This window comes from Haemaphysalis longicornis, unplaced genomic scaffold (genome assembly GCF_048455015.1).
Source record: "Haemaphysalis longicornis isolate Haplotype H1 unplaced genomic scaffold, Haemaphysalis longicornis Haplotype H1 scaffold_7, whole genome shotgun sequence".
Taxonomy (NCBI): Eukaryota; Metazoa; Arthropoda; class Arachnida; order Ixodida; family Ixodidae; genus Haemaphysalis; species Haemaphysalis longicornis.
The window spans coordinates 67,009,432-67,029,470 of NW_027526422.1; the positions used below are offsets into that span (position 1 = coordinate 67,009,432).

At 46.8% G+C, this 20,039-nt stretch overlaps 1 protein-coding gene across 1 annotated transcript; it reads right to left on the minus strand.

Moving 5' to 3' along the window:
- Positions 1-16,608: 16,608 nt before the first annotated feature.
- On the minus strand, positions 16,609-17,658 carry LOC144146323 (rhomboid-related protein 2-like). Its single transcript, XM_077678281.1, has one exon. The coding sequence runs from the start codon at positions 17,656-17,658 to the stop codon at positions 16,609-16,611; it is 1,050 nt and encodes a 349-aa protein (XP_077534407.1).
- Between the last annotated feature and the right edge of the window lie 2,381 nt (positions 17,659-20,039).

Consider the following 20,039-nt stretch of genomic DNA (forward strand, 5'->3'; position numbering starts at 1 on the left):
AACCAAAAAAAGGCATTTTTAGGCGCTAAAACCCCATATAGCCACGAACCTCGAAATATGCACTTAAAGGCACAATAAGGTATTCCTTAAAAGGTTTCATTTCCCTTAGTTCATGCTTATATGTCAAATAAGCTTGATACGGACTTAAGGGGGAAAGAGGCATTTTACTTAAAGTTCCGGTTTCTATTCATGACGTCTTCGCGCGTGGAGCCAATCACGCGAGACCCCATTTGAAATCAACCGCACAAGAAGTTTTCTGGCCTCCAGTAGGATTTGCCCTGACGTTGCAGTCCTCTGTAATGAACTTTTTTGTTTCTACAGAGATTCCAATAAAAACATATATGACGTTGTGGTGTTTTTACTACGACCAGATGCCGGCACGTGCGACAAGAGCACTTGGCTGGTGGGTAAAGGCCTCAAAGCAATCACGAATGACACGCACGTTCCAACCAGAGTTGAGAATAAATTCCAAAAGAAGGGCCTTCATAAACTCTTCTTCCTCAGGCCAATAAATAGCTGGCCCCGACGGCCAAAGCAGGCATCGAGCCACGTTTCACATATTCAGCACTCTGGTTCCTTTTGGACATTGAACTATCCCACCGCCCTAGATACATCAGAAAGACCATCACTCCTTTAAACCTGACTAACATATTGTTCTTGGAGTGCGAGGATAGGGCCTTCATTATTTAAAGCAGATTTGAGCACCGTAAACGATCGAACACCCGTGTAGGGCAACAGTGCCGCCTTTTTCATGCAGTTCCTGCTCAGTGAACCAACTCCTCTTCACTGCATCTCGAAGTTCGCAGAGAGCTTGAAGTTCGCAGAGTGGTTGGTTGCAGAGCGCTTGAGAGTAAGAGTCTCATCTTTCATGCTTTTAATGTCAGCGCTGACAGGATCAGTTTTGCACCCCGTAACAGAAAAGTGTAAAAAGAAACATATCTGAGGGATCTTGCTTGTTCATATTTAGCATTTCAAACGTTCAAATATTGTTATGGTACTATACTAATGCTGTACCGTGATCCCAAGCAAGCGATAAATGTTGGCTGACAATTACGTACTAACGTTCAAATTTTGTTATGTTACTATACTAATGCTTTATCGTGATCCCAAGCAAACGATAAATCTTGGCTCACAATTATGTACTACAGCAGATTGGGGTAAGTTTCGACTCCTTTACAAGTGCAAACAATTATAGCTAACGAGGGCAAATAAAGAGTGTAAGGTAGCTGTCAGGTTCATTACTCGTCACAAGCCCAGACCTGTGCTAAAACATGTGATGCTGTTCCACCATTTCAAGGTAAATCCCAAGTCAAGGTAAGTTTCCGCAAAGGAAAATTTGGCATCCACTTCAAATGAAGCCGCACGGCTACAAAGAAAAGTTTCTCAGTTGAAGAAAAACGTCCTGATCCAAGCTTCCATTTGTAGCCGTACGGCTGCATGCAAAATTTTCCCGTTTACTTGGCTGATGATGTTCGACGGCTGCTTCAGCTACTGCAACAAGGTAACAAGGATAGCATTTATGATCATTTAAAAAATGAAGGAAGGTCACACTAACGCGAAAGAATTGAAGTTAACGAAGCCGTACGCAACCTTCACGACCATCCCGACAGGTTAGGTACAGTCAAACCTGGATATAACGAAGTTGACGAAAATTCGCAATTTTTCGTTACATGCAGGTTTTGAGTTGAGGCTCGCGTGAATGAAGCAGAAACAAAACCAAATGGCTAGACATCAGTGCCGGCAAATCCACCCTTCAAGGATTTACTTCACAGTGAAGAACTGCGAGATTTTTGCCTGCTGCTTTCCCACTGGCTTAGTCACTACACGGCACTCCAAAGAGGCAAGTTCATTTACCCCTGTATTCACAAACGTAACTTAGCTATCGCTTTTGCCTTATGAGTTTTTTGGGTGCCTTAACGCGTTTCAAGAACCACGTGTATGCTGAAAGGGAGCATTTTCGCGAACCGGATGCTCTTTTCCGCACTAAAAATTATCGAGCGGGTGCTAGCTGGAACACTGTATTAGGCGGCGACGTTCTGCTTTTTGGGCAGCGAAGACGGCCTCTAAAATTGCGAGCTTGTCTTGAAAAGGCAAACTTCTCATTTTTTGGCAGCAGAACTCATCACCGACGAACCGACACCACAGATAGCAGTGGAGACGCGTGACTACACGAAGGCAGGTGGACCTAGCACCTAAACGACCCCGCACTCACACGTCGAAACGCAGTGTAGTTTGCGGTGTGGGCGAAATTCGCTATATTAGTGCATTTCTCCAGCCGATTTTTCAGAAAAAGTGCGAAGAACAACGACTCATCAGCGTAGCAAATTAGTTACATCAAGGTCAACCGTCGCGATGCCTTCGTTACATACAGGTCACAAACACACGGGCTTCAATGAGGGTGCGAATGGGGAATTGAAAAACTTCGTTAAATGCAGGAATTTGTTACATAGAGGTTTGTTACGTCCAGGTTTAACTGTACACGATTACAGCCGATTTGCTTCTTCTTCGCTGCCGCAACGACCTTTACTCCCTTATTGTTGCTATAAGTGTGAGCCCCCTTCATTTTTTTGAGGTAGTAATCATTGGACATCGCATTGGAGGGGCGCATACTCTATTACGCGTCTTTCTCGTTCCTAGCAGGTGTTGCCGCGATTACGGCGAACGCTAAAGTTTCTTTTTTTGTCCAATCTTAGCCAATCTCCCTAAGTGGGTATGCTTGGCTTGCAAACGTGCGCCGAAGACGCTGGGCAGTCGCCGCAAGGCGCGCACACACAAGCGCTCGGCAATTTCTTGGTATTTCTAACTGCGGACACGAAAAATTACCATTTGCTAACCAGCTTCGCCGTTAAAATACGGTTAGAATTAATGCCTTAGAAGAGCGTCTACGTTGATAAATACCTGTGGTCTCGTAAAGACGCAAACGGGTAATGATGCTTGAGAACGTACAAGAATAAGACCTAATGCTTTTGCTTATCCTATTTTTTTTCTCCTTCTGGGACCGAGCTTGTTTCGTGAAACCACAGCCTTCTCAAAAGGGTGCAAGTAGAACCGCTGTGCGCGAGCGCCTTTTGGTCGACAAATGTCGTCATGGTCGCGGGAGAGGAATTAACGGGTGACGTCCCCTTGGAAGCACCTCCTTATAGATTATTTGTGCTCCCATACGACACAGTCGTCTCCCACACAAGAGCCGGCACCCTGGTGGCCTGTATGTGCTGGAAGGTAGCGTTAACATCTTTGTGTAGGTTCTTTAGACTGATTCAGGCAATTGACAGGCAAGCACCTACGCAGCGCGGTGACGTCGAGCATGAGGGGTCCGGGAAAACAATCTGCATTTGGGTCTTCTAGGCACTTGCTATGTTCTCGTCTTATTTTGCTTCTTTTCGTTCTATGTTTATCTGGTGCTTTACAGCTAAGATGCTATTTGCTAACTCCTGCGTTTTCTTTTTCTTTTTTTGTCTGCCTAGATCGCGAAAAGCCGCTTCCGCGAAAAGCCTCACTTCGCCTCACTCTCTCTCTCTCTTCAGCCCCCTGTTCACCTCCGGCGCTACATATCTTGTTGTACGGTGGCACATATTGCCCCATTAAAAAGGTCTACCCAGCAAAGAATCTGCGTTTAAAAGGGAAGTCGACGTTGAGAATATCGGTGTAAGCGTGTTTTTTGTAAGCGGGCTTTTCCACATGGCGCGTCGCTCAGTGAAGCCTACCCATAAAGAAAAAAATAGCCGGCAATGGGCGCGAACGCAGCGGCAGGAGACCCCCCACTAAGACGGGGCCAGCTTTTTCAAAATAAATTTCGCTTCTCTCTCGTGCCCGTCGGCACACCGAATACCGTGAGGTGGAAAACTAAACGCAAGGTGTCGGCGTCACTAAAATCCTTCTGAATGCTTCTCCGGGGCGACAGCGCGATTTGAGCGGGGGTTTGTGGTGAACCAAGAGCACATAAACAGCCCTGTCGGTCATCCACCTTCCCAGAGTGGAAGGGAACTTAATATATTAGAGGCGAAGCCCCTTAGGGGCTCGGGCTGCTGGCGCCTCATGTCACTGTCGTAACCGTCATCTCATGTAGTCACAGTACCAAAATCACCGGGACACTCGTTTACGCCTCGCAGTAGGACGTAATGCGTACTGAAAAAAGAACACCGGGACGCTCGTTTACGCCTCGCACTCGAACGCTTCATAACGCGTACTAAAAAACACCGGAACACTCGTTTACGCCTAGCGCTGGAACGCTTCGTAAGACACTCGTTTACGCCTCCCGTTAGAACGCTCCGTGCTTCAAAGACACGAGATTTTCACAGCAATGCTCTATAGCTCTACCCCAACGGTTTCATCTCCTTTGGCAAAAACACCAAGGTGCGAAGAATACACTTTACACGCGTGCAGGCTTCGCCCCTCCCCAGGTTCCACGTACGTGTAGATGGACCGGGAGTTTTTATTTTGCTGTTTTTCTATCGTGGAGAGAGTTTTTTTTTTTCTAATACACTACACTGCTGCGGGAGGACCACCCCAGTGCATAGGCATGTTTCAAAATGTAACCAGTCATACCGTTTTAGGCGGTGATTGAAAAGGTGATGTCAACAGGTGGCGCTTTCTAAACACTACAAAAATCAACACACCAACGTATGAGAGTCATGTTCTTGTATTCGATCGAGGGCTATATCCCGAGGATTCTATCGAATAGCTTCGGCCAGAAAGATCACCCCTTGGGTCGATTCTCGCGTACTTAGGTACTATGAGGCTTTGGCTGTACCGAACAGTTTGGTAATAGGTTTTGCCCACTTTACGTATAGTCTGCACAAATCTGCACGTTCTATCGCGTATTCTCAAATCCGTCGTTTCTCTGCTGTGAATAATCAAGTAACGATCTCTTCGCTCCACGGCAACCGCTTCTGTCGGCACTCGGACAAGCATCGGCCGCACCTACCGTCCTTGAGTCTGAAGCCCTGCAACCGTGGGGCTCAAGCTGATCACCAGAGAAACGCAACTCCCGGGCTGCAATAAACTCTTTTCAACGCACGACGACATTTCGACGTTGCCTCACCTCCTCAAGCTGTAGTATCGAGTGGAGCTGGTTAAGAGCTGACTGCGCATCCAATCGTCGTCTCTTCTGCCGTTTGTAACGGCCTTCCCTGGCTTTGTTGAGGGCGTCGCCGAAACGCAGAGACGCAGCACCCTGACCGCGTTTCAATCACCGAACAGTTGCAACGGCGATTATCCTTGATCGTATTAGTTGGCGAGTTCACAGTAAACAGCATAAAAAGCTCGGGAGCTGTGCGTAAACAAAGCGTTTTAGATTGGGCGTTCAGATTTACAATCTGCTGCTGCTGCTCCTCGCGTAACTTTGAAATAAAGTGACGCGTTGGTTGTTTTCTCGAAAACAACCGTGATAAGAACGGCTTAAACTGCAAAACTAATGTCCAAACAGCACAAAAACGTGGTGGCCGCTCTTAGAATCCATTGCCACTGTAATGTGGCTGCATACTCCTTATACCGCGACAATAAACTATATCATAGGTTAAGCTGGTGAACGTTTCGCGCCTTTTTTTCGAACAATTAACATCGACGCATTGTGAACAAACTTACAAAACTCAACCCCAAATAGCCATATTAGCAACTTCGTGTGAAGCCTGGTGCTGCCTCATGGTAATAACCCTTACTACTATCAAATATTACGCAATGGGACTCACTTAATTGCGCCATAACGTGATATTTAAATGTATACATGCTTTCGTTTACTAGCATTCATTGGGAGAATTCCATTTCTGCCTGATAAAAGACACGCCCCAAATTTCCATGTTTTCAGTGCGCCAGAGCACGGTGTGGCAATATTTTACACTCTTCAAAAACCTTACAGGCTGCTTGCACAGCAGTTTTCGCAGAAAATAATTATTGCTACCTACGAAGCGTGCACACGTAGCGTCGTATTTCAAAACACCCAGACGTTCTCGTAACTTGACCTGAAGCGTCATTGGGTTTCTACAAAAGTTCCGTTTCCACCATGCCTTGCGCATCGGAAAAGTGGTGGGCCAGTAGGCGCAGTCCGCCCAATAATAACTCGGTCGTTTTCGCTTGTAACGAGCGATCTTTTCAAGGGGGCAACAAAAAGGAGACGACGATGGCAGCGCAGCTGCTCTCTTCTATCGGCGTCGCATGGATGGAGGTCATTCGGCGAAGAAAGTGCATAAACTGACGCTGATATACCGAAAATGGCGCATATTTCCTCCTCCCGTCTGTTTACGACACACCTTGGCGTTCGTCCTTGAGTGGCGCATAGCTACACGGCCATAAATTACTGTTCGCTCTCGGGAAGTGAAGGGGAAGGGGGAAAGAAAGTGAGGGGGGGTGGCATTTTCGCATTAACGGAAACGAACGCCACCTGCGACCAAATGTGACTCAACATACGTTCTGCACGACTCTAGCGGAAATATAAATATGGCGAACAACAGCGCGAGTGAAATACGAGTTCCGGAACACTTGCAGCGGTTTAAGCACGCGCGATTGGGACTGCGCGCCGACCGGCGGAATTTTCAAGGCCGCCGCCGAATCAAAGAAAAATTTGCTTCCCTGGTTCTTTTCAAGGGAGAACATCTCCCTTCTCACTATCTCATCTAATGGTTTCGATAAAACTAACATAACAATCGGGAACGAAAAAAATTATAGACACAAATTACTACTGCTTACGTTTGCGAACGCGATAGCACTACATTTTCTTTCAAGCTACCCATGCCTCTATGTCAGATGGTAGATCGGCGGTGGTTACGTCGTGTTGCGACTATCTTTACCTCGCCGTCTGATGACCTGAAGCGGGTGCTGGTAGCTTAGGTGCAGCTAGCGCCTGCCTATTTGGTCACTGTGTGTCATTTTTGTGCTCCGTTGCATCTTATTATGAATGCGTATTTACTCGGGAAACCCTTTCTTAAAGCTACCCCTTAGGTAGACGCTCGAGGGTCCATCGCAGTAGAGACTGCCCTATCATACACAAACGTTCCCGTGTCCAGTGGTGCGATTGCCTCATCTCATTACCATTTCCGTTATCTGTTTCATTGCCTTTATTACTATGACTGAGAGTATCCGTCAATCGTCATTGTTAGCGCTACATTTACGCTATTAGCGACAACATCGCTTGCTTCTTTTGTAATTACCACGATAACATTACTCCTGCAGGTCTCCAGTGGTGCGGTGAGGCCACTGATTACCACCCTCATGATCATTTTTTTTTCTTTGCGTCGTTTTTTTGTCTCTTGTCGTGTTCGGTGTTGAGAGCCCTACAAATTCGCTATCATCGTAAATGTGCTTAGCTAATTCGGTAATTAGCATGCAAAATATATCCCTGTATATCTTAATGTATGTGTCTAACCCATGTGCCCACGTCAAAGAACAAGCCACAACCGCCCACTGGGTCACTCTTTCGTTTGGTGGAGCCAAGCATCGGTCATGCTGCCGATCCGATAGGACCCGGGTTGGAATTCCCAACCCAAATCAAATTCACCTAATTTTATTAGTCTTTTACTTTTATTCCGTTCGCACTTTTGGCCATTTTCGGCACCATGTTCGGGTCACGCCGATGCTTGACGCTGCTATTGCGCATGAAGTAGCATTTAATGATTTCGCATTAAAAAGCGCCAGGCATGGACTCGAGATCACGGGGTATATTTCCGCCCGGTTTCCTTTCGTCACAACTCCGTCGCGACGTAATACAACCCTAATAGCACCTGGTCCCTCTGGCGGCTTTCTTACTGAGCTCGTTGGGGAATTTATAGAACAGCCGGATAAACAAATATAACTGAGAATACTAGTAGACGTGCTGAATAGATTACTGAGAAGACAGCCGATCATTTCTCATTATTGTGAACCCTGTGGCAACACTCCAAGACCCAGAAACAGTTATTGGGCCAGCGTAACCCTCTAAGGAAAGAAAGTAATCGTGAAAAATAATTTGAGAAAGTGCTACAGAGGTAATTATACCCACTGGTGAACCAACGACAAAGACGAAGAAGGAGGAATGTTTTAGCTGGCGTAACCATAAACCTGCCTAGTTTGTGCTATTTCGTAAGGTTTTATGCTTACGCGTAAGTAAAAACAGCAGTTTGGTGGCGACTACAAGCAAACTTTTTTTTTTGTTTAAGAAGTGACCATTGAATATTCTACCAAAATATAACTTCTCAGCCTAGTCGTAATCATATTTTAACGAATTTATTCAGCGCCTTAAGTGACTCCCCACATTTTACATCAAATCATCATGACCTCTTTATTTTGCTTGGAAGCAGCAGGCAGGACAAAAAACAGTGAAAGCAGTTTGACATGCGCCCCGACCCATGTAAATTGACAACGTGGCAGTTCACACATTTTTTTCTTAATTTTTAAACAGACGAATACAGAAGTTACGTAAGCACATGACATCCATAAAAGCATAACACAATGTGATGACAACTCCTAATAGTTATACGAAAAATAGGCGTTTAACGAGAGTACAACCATACCAAACGTGCTTTCAAAAATTGATACGGTTTATAATATTTTGTTGTTCAAGAAACAGCCTAATTGCACTGGTCCTTTTTCTAAACGGGTCAAAATAGAGACTCACTGAAATCGCTCTCTAGCTCTCATCCACACCGAGCATCCTCAGCAGGCGCTCACCTTGAAGGCCTATTTGCCTAGATTCCTCCATCTCTCGTCGCTACACCGACGTTCCTGATAACTACCACTTGCAACGGTGCCTCCTCTCCCACGCTCCCTCGAACCAAGCAAAGCAGATTCAGTCGCCGTGATCCCACTCCAGACCAACGCCTACTATCACGGCACTATTCTCCACAGCAATTCCCCATACAATATTCTTCCATATGCTAGAGCTGCTCTTCCCCATGGGCTCGACCCCACACCAACTTTATCTCTCCTCTCCAATTCCGCCTGGAGAGAAAGAGAGAGAGAGAGAGAGAGAGAGAGAGGGAGAGAGAGAGAGAGAGAGAGAGAGAGAGAGAGAGAGAGAGAGAGAGAGAGAGAGAGCTTTATTACGCAATAATGCGAGAGTGGTTCCTCAATCCAGGAGCCCATCTGCTGTCCAGGCTGCCGTAGCCCTGGTCACAAGCAAGAGCTGGTCCTCAGGTCAACAGCTGGAGAGCAGTATCTCCCACTGCTCAGGGGAGGGGGACGGGTTCGCGCCTCCGAGTTTTTTGTGCAGTAGAATAATATGTGTGTCAGAGTTCCTGGTTCGTGGCAAAATTTACACTTATCAGACAGTGGCGTAGCCAGGGGGGGGCTGACCGGGCTCAAGCCCCCCCCCCCGAAATTTTTCCGGCCAGCGCCGTGCTGCCTGGTACGTCGCCTGTGAACAAAGGGGCATAACCTTCGGACGTGCTACTATTAAAAACATTCACCACTGAATGCCTGTCCTGACGCATTTGTGCTTACACAAAACGAAGCACCCAGGTCAGGATAATTGCGGAGGGGTGCAGCTCCAAAAGCGATGGCGCCTTCGGGTAAGCTCAGCAGCCTCAGCCCACGGGACGCCAAAGGCGTGCGTTGTGTCCCTTTGTGTGTGGCATGTCGCCCCACAGAGAATAATTGCCCGGCTGAGTCGTTCTCAGCAGAGTAGATTGACTCGTCACGGTATGGCCGGGGAAGCATGGAGTGCGCAAAAAAAAGAGGGACCGCCGGTCATTGATGGGTGAAGACTGGCACGATGAAGGCCTGAAAGGGAAAAGACGATCCTTGTATGCGTAAGCAGAACCACGTGTAAACGGTGGTGGTTCTGAAGAAAACGATGGGTCTGCGTATTGGGCGAAACGTCTGCTTTAGCTGGATGACTGCCGGGGGGGGGGGGAGAGCAGAGGGCCTTTGTGGGTGAGGCGCACAGCAAAGTATGCCCCTCTTCTGCACGTCACCCCTTCATTCTTTTTCACGTTTCTGTGGAGCCCGGGAGGGTGTTGGCGTGGGATAATTGTATGGTCTCAGCTTGCGCGCACTGCATGTCCTCTCCTGAAAGCGCTGTTCCAGACAGACATTTTCTCCTCCGCGATTAGGCAGATTCGTTCGGTGGTATTTTTCGCTAACCTAGGAAACTGGGGAACACCCACTTGACAAAAAGGGCGCGCTGCCCCCAAAGCGGGTTTACATGAATGCGACAGCAGCGTATCGCATTGGTTCGGCGAATCCGGCGCGGCTTTATTGTAAGCGCGAAGGCGCGACAGTCACCAGCCCTACCACGGGCAGACGGCGGTCGCGACAGTAACCAATACCCGATGGCCATCTTCGACCTCGGTCACAACTAAAGCCCCTCCATTGCGTCCACGGCCGCTTTTTGCCTGGGCGGCGGCTGCCCAGAGCTGTGTATAGTCAGGGGCCTGAGTCACAACAACGCCGACATGAGAGAACGGTGCAAGGGCAGAAGCGCCCTGGCTTTGGGAAGCTCACACTCGAAGTGCCATGCAACACACAAAAGAGGCCGCAATTGTAAGTCATTTTCTTCCCTTGACCCCTGATTTATGCTTGCGTGATCACTGACTTGCGTGATCACTGTATCTTTTAATATTTAAATAATTGCTTCCTAATATTTACACGACGTCTCAGTACCTTTATGTCTGCAAGCGAAAAAAATTATATCTACTTTTATTTCTAATGCAATTTTTGCGTTTGAATTGGTTGTTGAAAGGAGCGCCAGCTATGAACCGGGTAGGTACCTTTGAAAGAGGGAAAACGTAAATTCTACTCATATAAATGCTTAACTATCCTATGATGCACAAAGTTGACGAGGGTTACTCAAAGCGTATCGGGACAGCGTTAAGTTACCGCTGTCTATGAAGTACATGAAGAGTTAAAAATATATTTGTGTTCTCTGCAACTTCATCTACATTCACGCAACTCAATGTGAGGTAGGCGCTGTCGCATGGTGTGCCCGTTATCGGAACTTTTGTTGCCGCGTTTCACACTGACGCGCGCATTCACTGCTACACCCAATTTTAAAATCATCTTAACAGTGTGCGCAAGTGAAGGACCTTCGTATTGGTGGCGAAGAAACCAACGTGCCTTTCTAGTAGAATTTTCCTTCTGCTCTTTCTGGCCTTTTTTTTTTTTTGAAGTTTTGTGGGCTCAAGAGTATCGTTCTTTCAATGCTCAAACGATTTGGCATGATGAACGAATGTCGTAATTAAAAAAAACAGGCTACAGACCACAGGCCCTCTCAAGAACACCAGTACACTTCCGCCCCCCGCCCCACATACGGGTGCGCGCTGAAGTGATTTTGCCGGGATCCACTACTGTTATACGTTCTAAAATATCGCATGAAGTAAATTTCGAGCAATACTTAAGTAACCCAAATGACCGATGAATTATCACTGCAAACACATTTGCAATTTTTTGCCAATGTATTGTGTCGTAGCCTGAAACCATGCTTCAATTTAAACATCACGGTCGCTGTACCACAATAACTGTACCATTAGTGCCCATTTCATGCTGAAATACTGTAGTCTGTGGCATTTATCTACGCAGGGCCATGCCATTACGCATGTTTTCTTGGTGCTGCGGGCAACAAAATGCTGACTCATTTCGAGCATCGACCCAAGCCTGAAGGTCATGTGCAGCTTCCCACTGCACCCTGTTTTCTGGTGGACCAAGGAGCGTCCCAACATAATAATATATTTCCATTTCCCGAGTCGCTAACGAAAACCGCAAGATTCCTGTGCGTCCTCCAATGCTGTTTTATCGTTTACCTTTAAAACCGCTAGTGTGTGCTCGGCTCAACAATGGCAGCGCATGCGTCCACTAAACAGTATGTCCTTTCATTAATATTTGAAACCAGAATGGTAGGACCTCATTATAATTCTTTCCTGAGATCTCACGACAAAATTCCAAATGCAGCAAGGTTTTGCTCAACTTGCATGCCTAACCGCAAGAGTATGGTCAAACAACGCCGTCTTTGCGTTAATATTTGTTCTTGATGAATTTAAAGTTCGTTATTGCATTGAATAGTGAACTTTGCAGTGATTTGCTCTACCTCATCCAAGAGTGGTACTTACACCTAAAGGGGATTGCCGCCCCACAAAAGTTGCTGAATTGTACACTCCTTCAGGCAGACTGTAGGGAATTTACGCACGAAGAATTGAAAACTTGACAGAGAATAATGCAAGTATTTCAGAACACCAAGGCCGAGCTTTTTACAACAGAGTCGACATTTGGGCGTACCGAAACATTAACCAGATTGGCGATGTTACAAAGCACCAGCTTCTCATATCTACCTGGCGTCCTTAGAAGCTATGAGGTGAACTGCGTCACAGAATCAAAACAGAACCGAAATTTCAATTGACATGGCTTGACAGTACCGATGGCTGAATTATTCCGCTTTGCGTGAGGGCTAATCCTACCATGTTTGTGTAATTTTCGCCGTTAACAGCGCAGTTCTCGCGCGTGATGTCTGTGTAACGCTTCTTGTATGCATAATTCATAGCCTGTCGTTTTTTTTCTTAAGATAAAACCTGCGCTACATATAACGTAAGTGCATAGACTCGGTGTATTCTGCACAAACTTTGCTTCATTGGCCTTACACTGGAAGATTCTGTACGGGCGCAGAAGGCTTATAATCAAAACAATTTCTGCATTTAAACATCAACTAAATAAAAAGATCTCATTTTTATGGCCTACGTAATGTTATTTCGGATGTCACAGGCACCATACTGCACATGTTGAAATAAAGCAAGTAATCACGTGAAACTGTGACCATTTAGTGCAATGCCTGCACAATGTGCCCGTGCGTGCAATGTACGTCCCGTATCACGGGAGCAGATTTGCACCACGCGGTCTGCGGATTTTCGCCCAGTTTACAACTTCACCTGGCACAAATACAATCACAATCAACACCAATATCATGAGAGAACCTTAAAGGGCCTATTTGAAGACAAAATACAACCTAGTTCAATTTAATAGCACTGGTAACTCGCACAGCTCCATTTCAATCACAGACGTTTTTTCAATCGAAGCAATGCAATGTCATAAATTTTCAAATTGTGCGCTGCAGTGAAGTAATATGGGCAGGAGTGATGTATATAGGCCAGCACTAAAACGTAGTTATGAGTATGTTAACTGCACGTTAGAATTCAAATGATAAGATCAATGGAGTCCCCTCTACAATCGCGCAATGTTCCTTGGCGGTGACTTAGGTCGTTGGGCCAATCGTTCATACAAGATACTGTGATGTCATAGTGAAATCGCCACCGGGAAGTGGGCGGGGATTCGCCACTGCTTCAAATGTTTAATTGACTGATTGATGGATTGTAGGGTTTAACGCGCCGTAGTGGAGGGGCTCCTGATTAATTTTGACCACCTGGGGATCTTTAACGTGCGCCGAAATCTTGTACATACGGGCGTTTTTGCTTTTCACCTTCATCAGAAAAGCGGCCGCTGCGCCCGGGAATCGAACCCGCGTCCTCTTGCTCTGCAGCAGAACGCCCAATGTTTAATTTATTATGTCGATTATTCCTTTGATTAGTTTGAGATAGAACTGGTATCGTTGTTATTGGGACAAGACAGTCTTTTTAATGAACCCAACATGTATTTTATCTTCGTAGCCTTTAAGGGCGCTTGCAAACTGCCGCGCTTTTTTTTTTCTTTCGGTGGGGGGGTGGGGGGGGGGGGGCGATCGAGAACAACCTTAGCCCCCCCCGAATAAAAATCCTGGCTACGCGCCTGTTATCAGAGTACTGTGTAAGGAAGAGTAAATGCATACGGATGGGGTGGGGAAAAGTACCTCCTAGAATTTGTCTGAGTGTGATTTCTTGGCTTTTGGTCAAAGATGTGTGAGGACTGGGGAATGTCTGTCTCGTGGTTCGGTAGTATTGGGTGATTTCTTGGTAGGTGAGGAGAGGTGCGGAAACAGCCCCGGTTTCAGCGGCTGGGTGAGTGAGGTCTCGAGCATGTCGATGAGCAAAATTTTTCCCCGTCAATGCAGAGTGGGCGGGAGCCCACACAATGTCAACCCGATGGACAGGCGGGTGTTCTTTCAGAAGTCGGCACGTGGCGGGTGCCACCCGTCCCGACAACAGCCTCTCTAGGGGGGGGGGGGGGGGGGGGGGGGGGGGGGGCACTGAATGCCCAGCTTCCGCCTGGAATATCCGCTCTACCTGGTTTGCTGGACCTGGGTATCTGCGCATCCCAGAGCTTCCGGGACAAGGGAGACCTCTCCCACCCAGGCGACGACTTCGTGACAGATCGTTTATTCAATAAAGGCTTCTTTCTCTTTTTAATTTTTTAGCAGTCTGTTTTTTTTTTTTACTATACACATTCACCCCAAAAGTACCGTGTGCCCAGATTTGACTCTACACTATGGCGCATTGACGCAGCCAAGAAACAGCAAGTACTCGAGACGTAACGCAGGCAATACAACTCGTCTGTGAATACAAACAGTGCTTTATTCATGTTTTTTTTTCAGTAAGTTAAAATGCATACGTTGAAAGCTCCGGTGCTGCTGAGACGCCAACCAATAAGCAGGCTGTCACTACACGAACGGGTTGCACAAATATATACTCACGCGTTCGTCTGCAGGCTAGCCTCAATCTGTGTGACGAAAAACAGTGAGCAAGGCAAAACGCTTTCTTGTTATATTTGAAAACACTGCTAATCACAGCTGTAGACTACGCATCCTTTTTTAGAAGAAAAAAGATAAGAAACCACGTTATAACTTTTTAATCGAATTAAAACTGTTCCCTAAAAGCATCCATTCAAATTATTCAACAGTGAAACCCTGCACGAATTTTCTATTCTATTCGCGCTTTTTGGGGCCAATATTGAACAGGTGTCGAAGTTTATTTAGCATGAACACTGCGCTAGCTTTTATTTAGATAGCACTAACGCATGAGCCTGATTTCGCCTGAATTATATATATATATCCCTCCTGAAAAGTTCCGTATATACGGAAATATGGGAATACGCAGTACTTTCCTAGAATGGCACAAAGCTGCAACAAAACACGAAATATTTTTGAGAAACACATGTGAACGAAATAGCGCATACTTATCTAAAAAATTTGACCCCAATTTTATGTCTGTAAGTTTACTATAACCGCCAAATCATTGTCCGTATGAATTCTGTATATACGGATTATACGGAAAACATACGGAGCGTCATTTTGCTTATTATTGAAGATAAAAACACGAAACCTGGGCCAAACGTTTTTATTGCGCACACTAATGTGATTCGCGGTTTTTTATACTAACATCTACTTTTGGTGTGCTTAGGGGCGGCATAATCCGTATGAACTCCGTATTCCCATAATTCCGTATATACGGAACGTTTCAGTATGGTTGTGAAATGAAAAATATGAATGAGTACAACTGTTTTTTAATCATTTTTCAACTTTAAGTTGCAGTATTAGAAGCTACACAGAAAAATGTATTCAATGATTTAATCTTGTTCACATGATTCAATATGAAACGCAACGAACCCATAGGGTTTACCCACAGAGAGAGAGAATAACTTCAATTCGAATCCACTTCGAAAGGAGGATGTAGCTTCTCCTCTTCCTCAGGTGGCGGCCAGGAACCCGTGGGCCCCAGCGGCACCCTCAGCCAGGTGGATCCCTTTTTTATGGATCTGGGGGTCCGTACTGAGCAGCGCGGTCTCCCAACTCAGCGGTCCCGTTATGTCTAGCGATGAGGGGACACTTTGTCGCTCCTTATATTGCTCTACCATTATATTCACGTCGTCTTGCAATGAGTGTGTGTGTGGGAGGGGGGGGGGGGATGAGCTTGTTATGGTCCAGAAATATTTTGTGGCGACAAAAGTCAATTCCACGCTTCCGTTTTTAAGAAAACTACAGGATGTTTCGGGGAAAAAGATGTTTCATAAAAACTGCTTCAGAAGGGGACGACTTAAGCATTTGCTGTGTTCTGGTGGCTTTTGAGGGATACGTAATTCAGTTTAATTAATATCTACGAGGTTATACTAGCGTCACGCAAGTAGAATAAGCGTTTCTTTATTGTTAAATGTTATAGTGATCTAACGCTTAGAAAACAACAGATGCTTCCTAGATTATTTAGGTTCTGAAAGAACTACTAATATCTTGAATGAGACTAAACAGTGATGTCTGCAGCTACAGGCTTACATATTCGTGTTTATCTGTATTATTATACTCATTTTTAGACCGACAGCTGTTAAGAATATAAGAGAATTCTTAAAAATATTCAAAATAATGTGGCATTTATTGTTACCGTTTTCCTCTTTTATTTTGTAACACAAGTACTCGCACTAAGCTACGTGTGGGCAAATTGTGCACTTGTGGTGTCGGTTTCCTCACCCAGCACGGCTTCAGAGTGTTGAAAAAAGCCCAGTCCCTCATAAGTGCGGAATTTATACACATCACGTAATCCACCTGAAAACGCTCAGACAATGGGTCCGACAAAAGCTGTGGTGCGTTTAACTTTTGAAGCACGTTAATTCTTTCACACTCCTTCGGAACGCGACGTGACAGCTTCTAATGCTTATAGGATGAATCTGAAAGTTCTTAAAACCGAAACGTGCAAAACTGCAGCTACTCTAACGCAAATGTAACGGGATCTTAACGATGGCGAAGTTCGCGTGTATGCGGGTGCTTTTTCTATCCCCTGCTTGTATTATTTCTCTCGCTCACATCGTCGAGCCAAACGTGATCAGTGCAATGGAATATGCAATTAAAAGCACGTAAAAGAGCCCGACTCCTCGGATTATAATTTTCTCCCAGGTTCTGCCCTTCGACTTGTGCAGAACAGCAACGCCCATCGTGAGGCCGACCAGGACACCGGTAGCGTGCGGCAGGGTCCCCAGGCTTGGTACCGGGTTGAGGTAGTGCACCTCGGCCACGTCGGCCGCGGTAAACAGCAGCACGAGGATGACGCGGCCCACAGCTGAAGGGAACTGGGAGTGGTTGACGACGACGTCAGCCACATGACCCCACAGGACGGCGTACACAGCCCCCGATGCTCCAACCATAAAGAGCGAACCGCAGACGTAGGCAACCTGCGACGAAGTGAACGCTCCGGCCATGTACAGAACGGGAACTTTCCAGGGGCTGTGGATTGAACCCAGCGGGAGGCAGACCAGGAGTTGTACGGCCACGTTGACGACAAGGGAGAGCCCGTTGGCGTGAAACAGCACGAGCGAGACGGTGCGCCACGTCTCGCGCTTGCGCTCAGCGGAGAGGATGAACTTGTTGTCGAAGCGGAAGTAATCTTCAATTTTGTCGGAGCCTCCAGGGCAGCACCAGAACATGTGGTGTAGGAACGTGACTATCTGAGTCAGGGAGACAGCGCCGAAGAACAGCAGCGGTATCAGGAACGCCGGGTAGTCGACCATGGCCATGCGAACCATCCTGGCTCGCTGGATGGTGCCGGTGTACACGTTGGCGGCCACGGTGATCACTCTGTAAAAGCGTCTCTGCGAGACGCTGGCTGGCCGGCCCGACGTGGCTACCAACAGGAACTCGTCGAGAGTTATAGCGGAGTGTTCATTCTCGCTGACGAGCTCATGGAGTTCGTCAAGGATTCTAGGAGGGCATTTCGACATTGGAGTGAGAAATGCGATCAGCCCGACCACGTAGACCTTGTCCCCCCGCTGCAACTGTTCGTAGATCTTGGTCCAAAAAGGTATCTCCTCGTGCCATATTTTCTGCTTGCGCCCGGCAGCCACGCTGTTACCCATGTTCTTGAAACAATCAAGGACACCTTTTGGGAAGATGTTCGTACGAAAATCGAGAATCGCGAAAGAAACGAACACAGAGCTCAACTTAAGATGGAGACACGTACTGCAGAAGAGGCCGCTTCGAAGGCCTACGCAGAAATTTACAATGGCGATGTGGCTGACGCGTTAGCCCGTACCAGGCGCGCCTCAGCGTGTTCGATATGTCGACATATGCAAATTACCAGGGAAGGGTTGAGGGAAACGTGAGCGACGCCTTGTCTGTTTCCCTGTAGCCGCCACTCCTGGAAACAACCGATTTATTTTTTCTGTCTGGATTTTTGTACGGAGACGTCGCAGCTGATTACAGAGGAGTTTTACTAAGGTGCTATTTATGCTAGGTGGCTTATCTTCTTCTGGAGGTCCCGTTGATCAATTGATCGTCACATCAACGCTTCCGAGCCGTTTCAGTTCGCCCTCAACTTTTTCTCATAAAAAAAAAACATGGCTCGTCATTTGAATTGGTAGCATAGAATAGCGCAGCCTGACACTATCTTTGACACTTATCGAAATAAGAAAATTTGGCCCTGCAAAATTAAAAATTTTCTTCCCCTGTTTGCTGGACATCAAAGAAGAACTTTGTTCATCACTTAGTCAATTTTGCGAACAACGAAAGGTGTAATGCTGGAGGCTTTGTGTTCTATTACTCCCTTCATATGATATACAGACCGCGATTCGAGACGAACAGAATTTAGTGCTGATTAAAATTTTACTCAGCTTCTAACGATTGCTCTGACCCAAATTCTCGGCGCCAATAGCATTCAAGAACTAACAGACCATAAGACTAAGGCACAACAGCCCAGTATTGGGCAGAAATTGACCTGCACATGGTTTGTTTAAACACAGTGCAGGCTCTGTACTCATTAAATTTCAAAATATCGCCAACCTTTAATACCAGCCACAAATACAGTCCCCTTCACAACAGGAAGGATGCAAAATACTTCAGATGTCCCCAACTACATAGTTGCCCCTACTGTTCCTACGACGACAATCTTTACGCTCGTTTCCTGTCACCATCTACAGAATAAATTAGACTACGTAACTATAGTCTAGAATAAATGGCAAATAACAAAAGTGCTTGAATGACTAAAGGTCCTTGGTGCAAATAACAAAAGCATTTGAATGACCAAACGTCCTTGGTACGGGTGAAAGTTTTCCATTAAATTTATAAACCACTGGCCACCAAGAATGTGTGCCCGCCAAAACACTCCCGATCAGGCCTCCTGAGCAGGACGCCAGTAGCAACAGTGTCGAGTTCCCGCAGTTCTGAGTGCCGGGTACCCCACGACGAGGCCCGCCAAGGCCCCCGCGTAGTGACCTGCGTAGCTCAGCTCTTGACCCTGCCATTGCAGCGGACCTTCCACCACCCAGTACAGGTCGTTTCCGTACAGGACCAGCAGCGTGGCCACCCTGACTCCAACCAGTTCCATGTCTCTGAAGTTGGCCACGATGTGCGCCAAGTGGGCCGTCTGCAGCGAGTAAACTCCGCTCGAACAGCCCGCTATGTAGGCGCTGGGACTGAACACAGACTGGGCGAGCGGACCGCAGAGCAGCCCGCTGACGTAGATGAGCATTATGGGCCTCCAGGAGTGAACCACTTCCAGCGGGAAGCCCAGGGCTACCTGGAAGAACACGTTTCCACCTAGGTGCAGGAAGCCGTCGTGTACGAGGGCGTATGAAAGGTACCGCCAGACCTCGTGGCGTCGATGAGGGTCGAAGATGAGGGAGCTGTTGCAGGGAATCCGGCAGGGCTGGCCTTTGTCGCGGTTCGCGGATGCTTCGCCGCAAGATGGCACCACGCAGTGGTATGCGAACGTGGCCACCTGCATTGGACGATACGAGCGTCTTCACTTGCAGCAGTTGTTTCCTTGCAGCAGCAGTTCTCAAAAATGATCATGCCGGTGACCCCTTCTAGGCATGAAGAAGTGCGAAGGAATCTCACGACAAGGTGGGCTGATACGTTGCATATTGTCAAGCAATATGCACTTGCAGCTAAACTCGCTCATAGAGATTTCAAGTTTTAACGCCCGCATTTTCTGTGTGCAGCCTTCTCGCAAGATGGGAGTGTTGTGCAAAAAAGCCGACTTTAAACGTCATGCGCCGCGGAGAAATAAAACCTACACCATGCGACAAAGCCACTCTTCTGCTTTGGCGGCGAAGTTCGGAAAAAAGGAAAGATGGATGTGACACGGAGGGAGTAGAGGACATTGGGAAGGGCTCTCACGGATCCCTTGGGGTCTGGGGACCCCCATTTGAAAACCACTTACTTACGGTCGAAGGATACGTGCTTGTCATTGCATTCCCGTAGTTGGAAGAAATTAAGTGTCCTTCAATTTATAAATCCA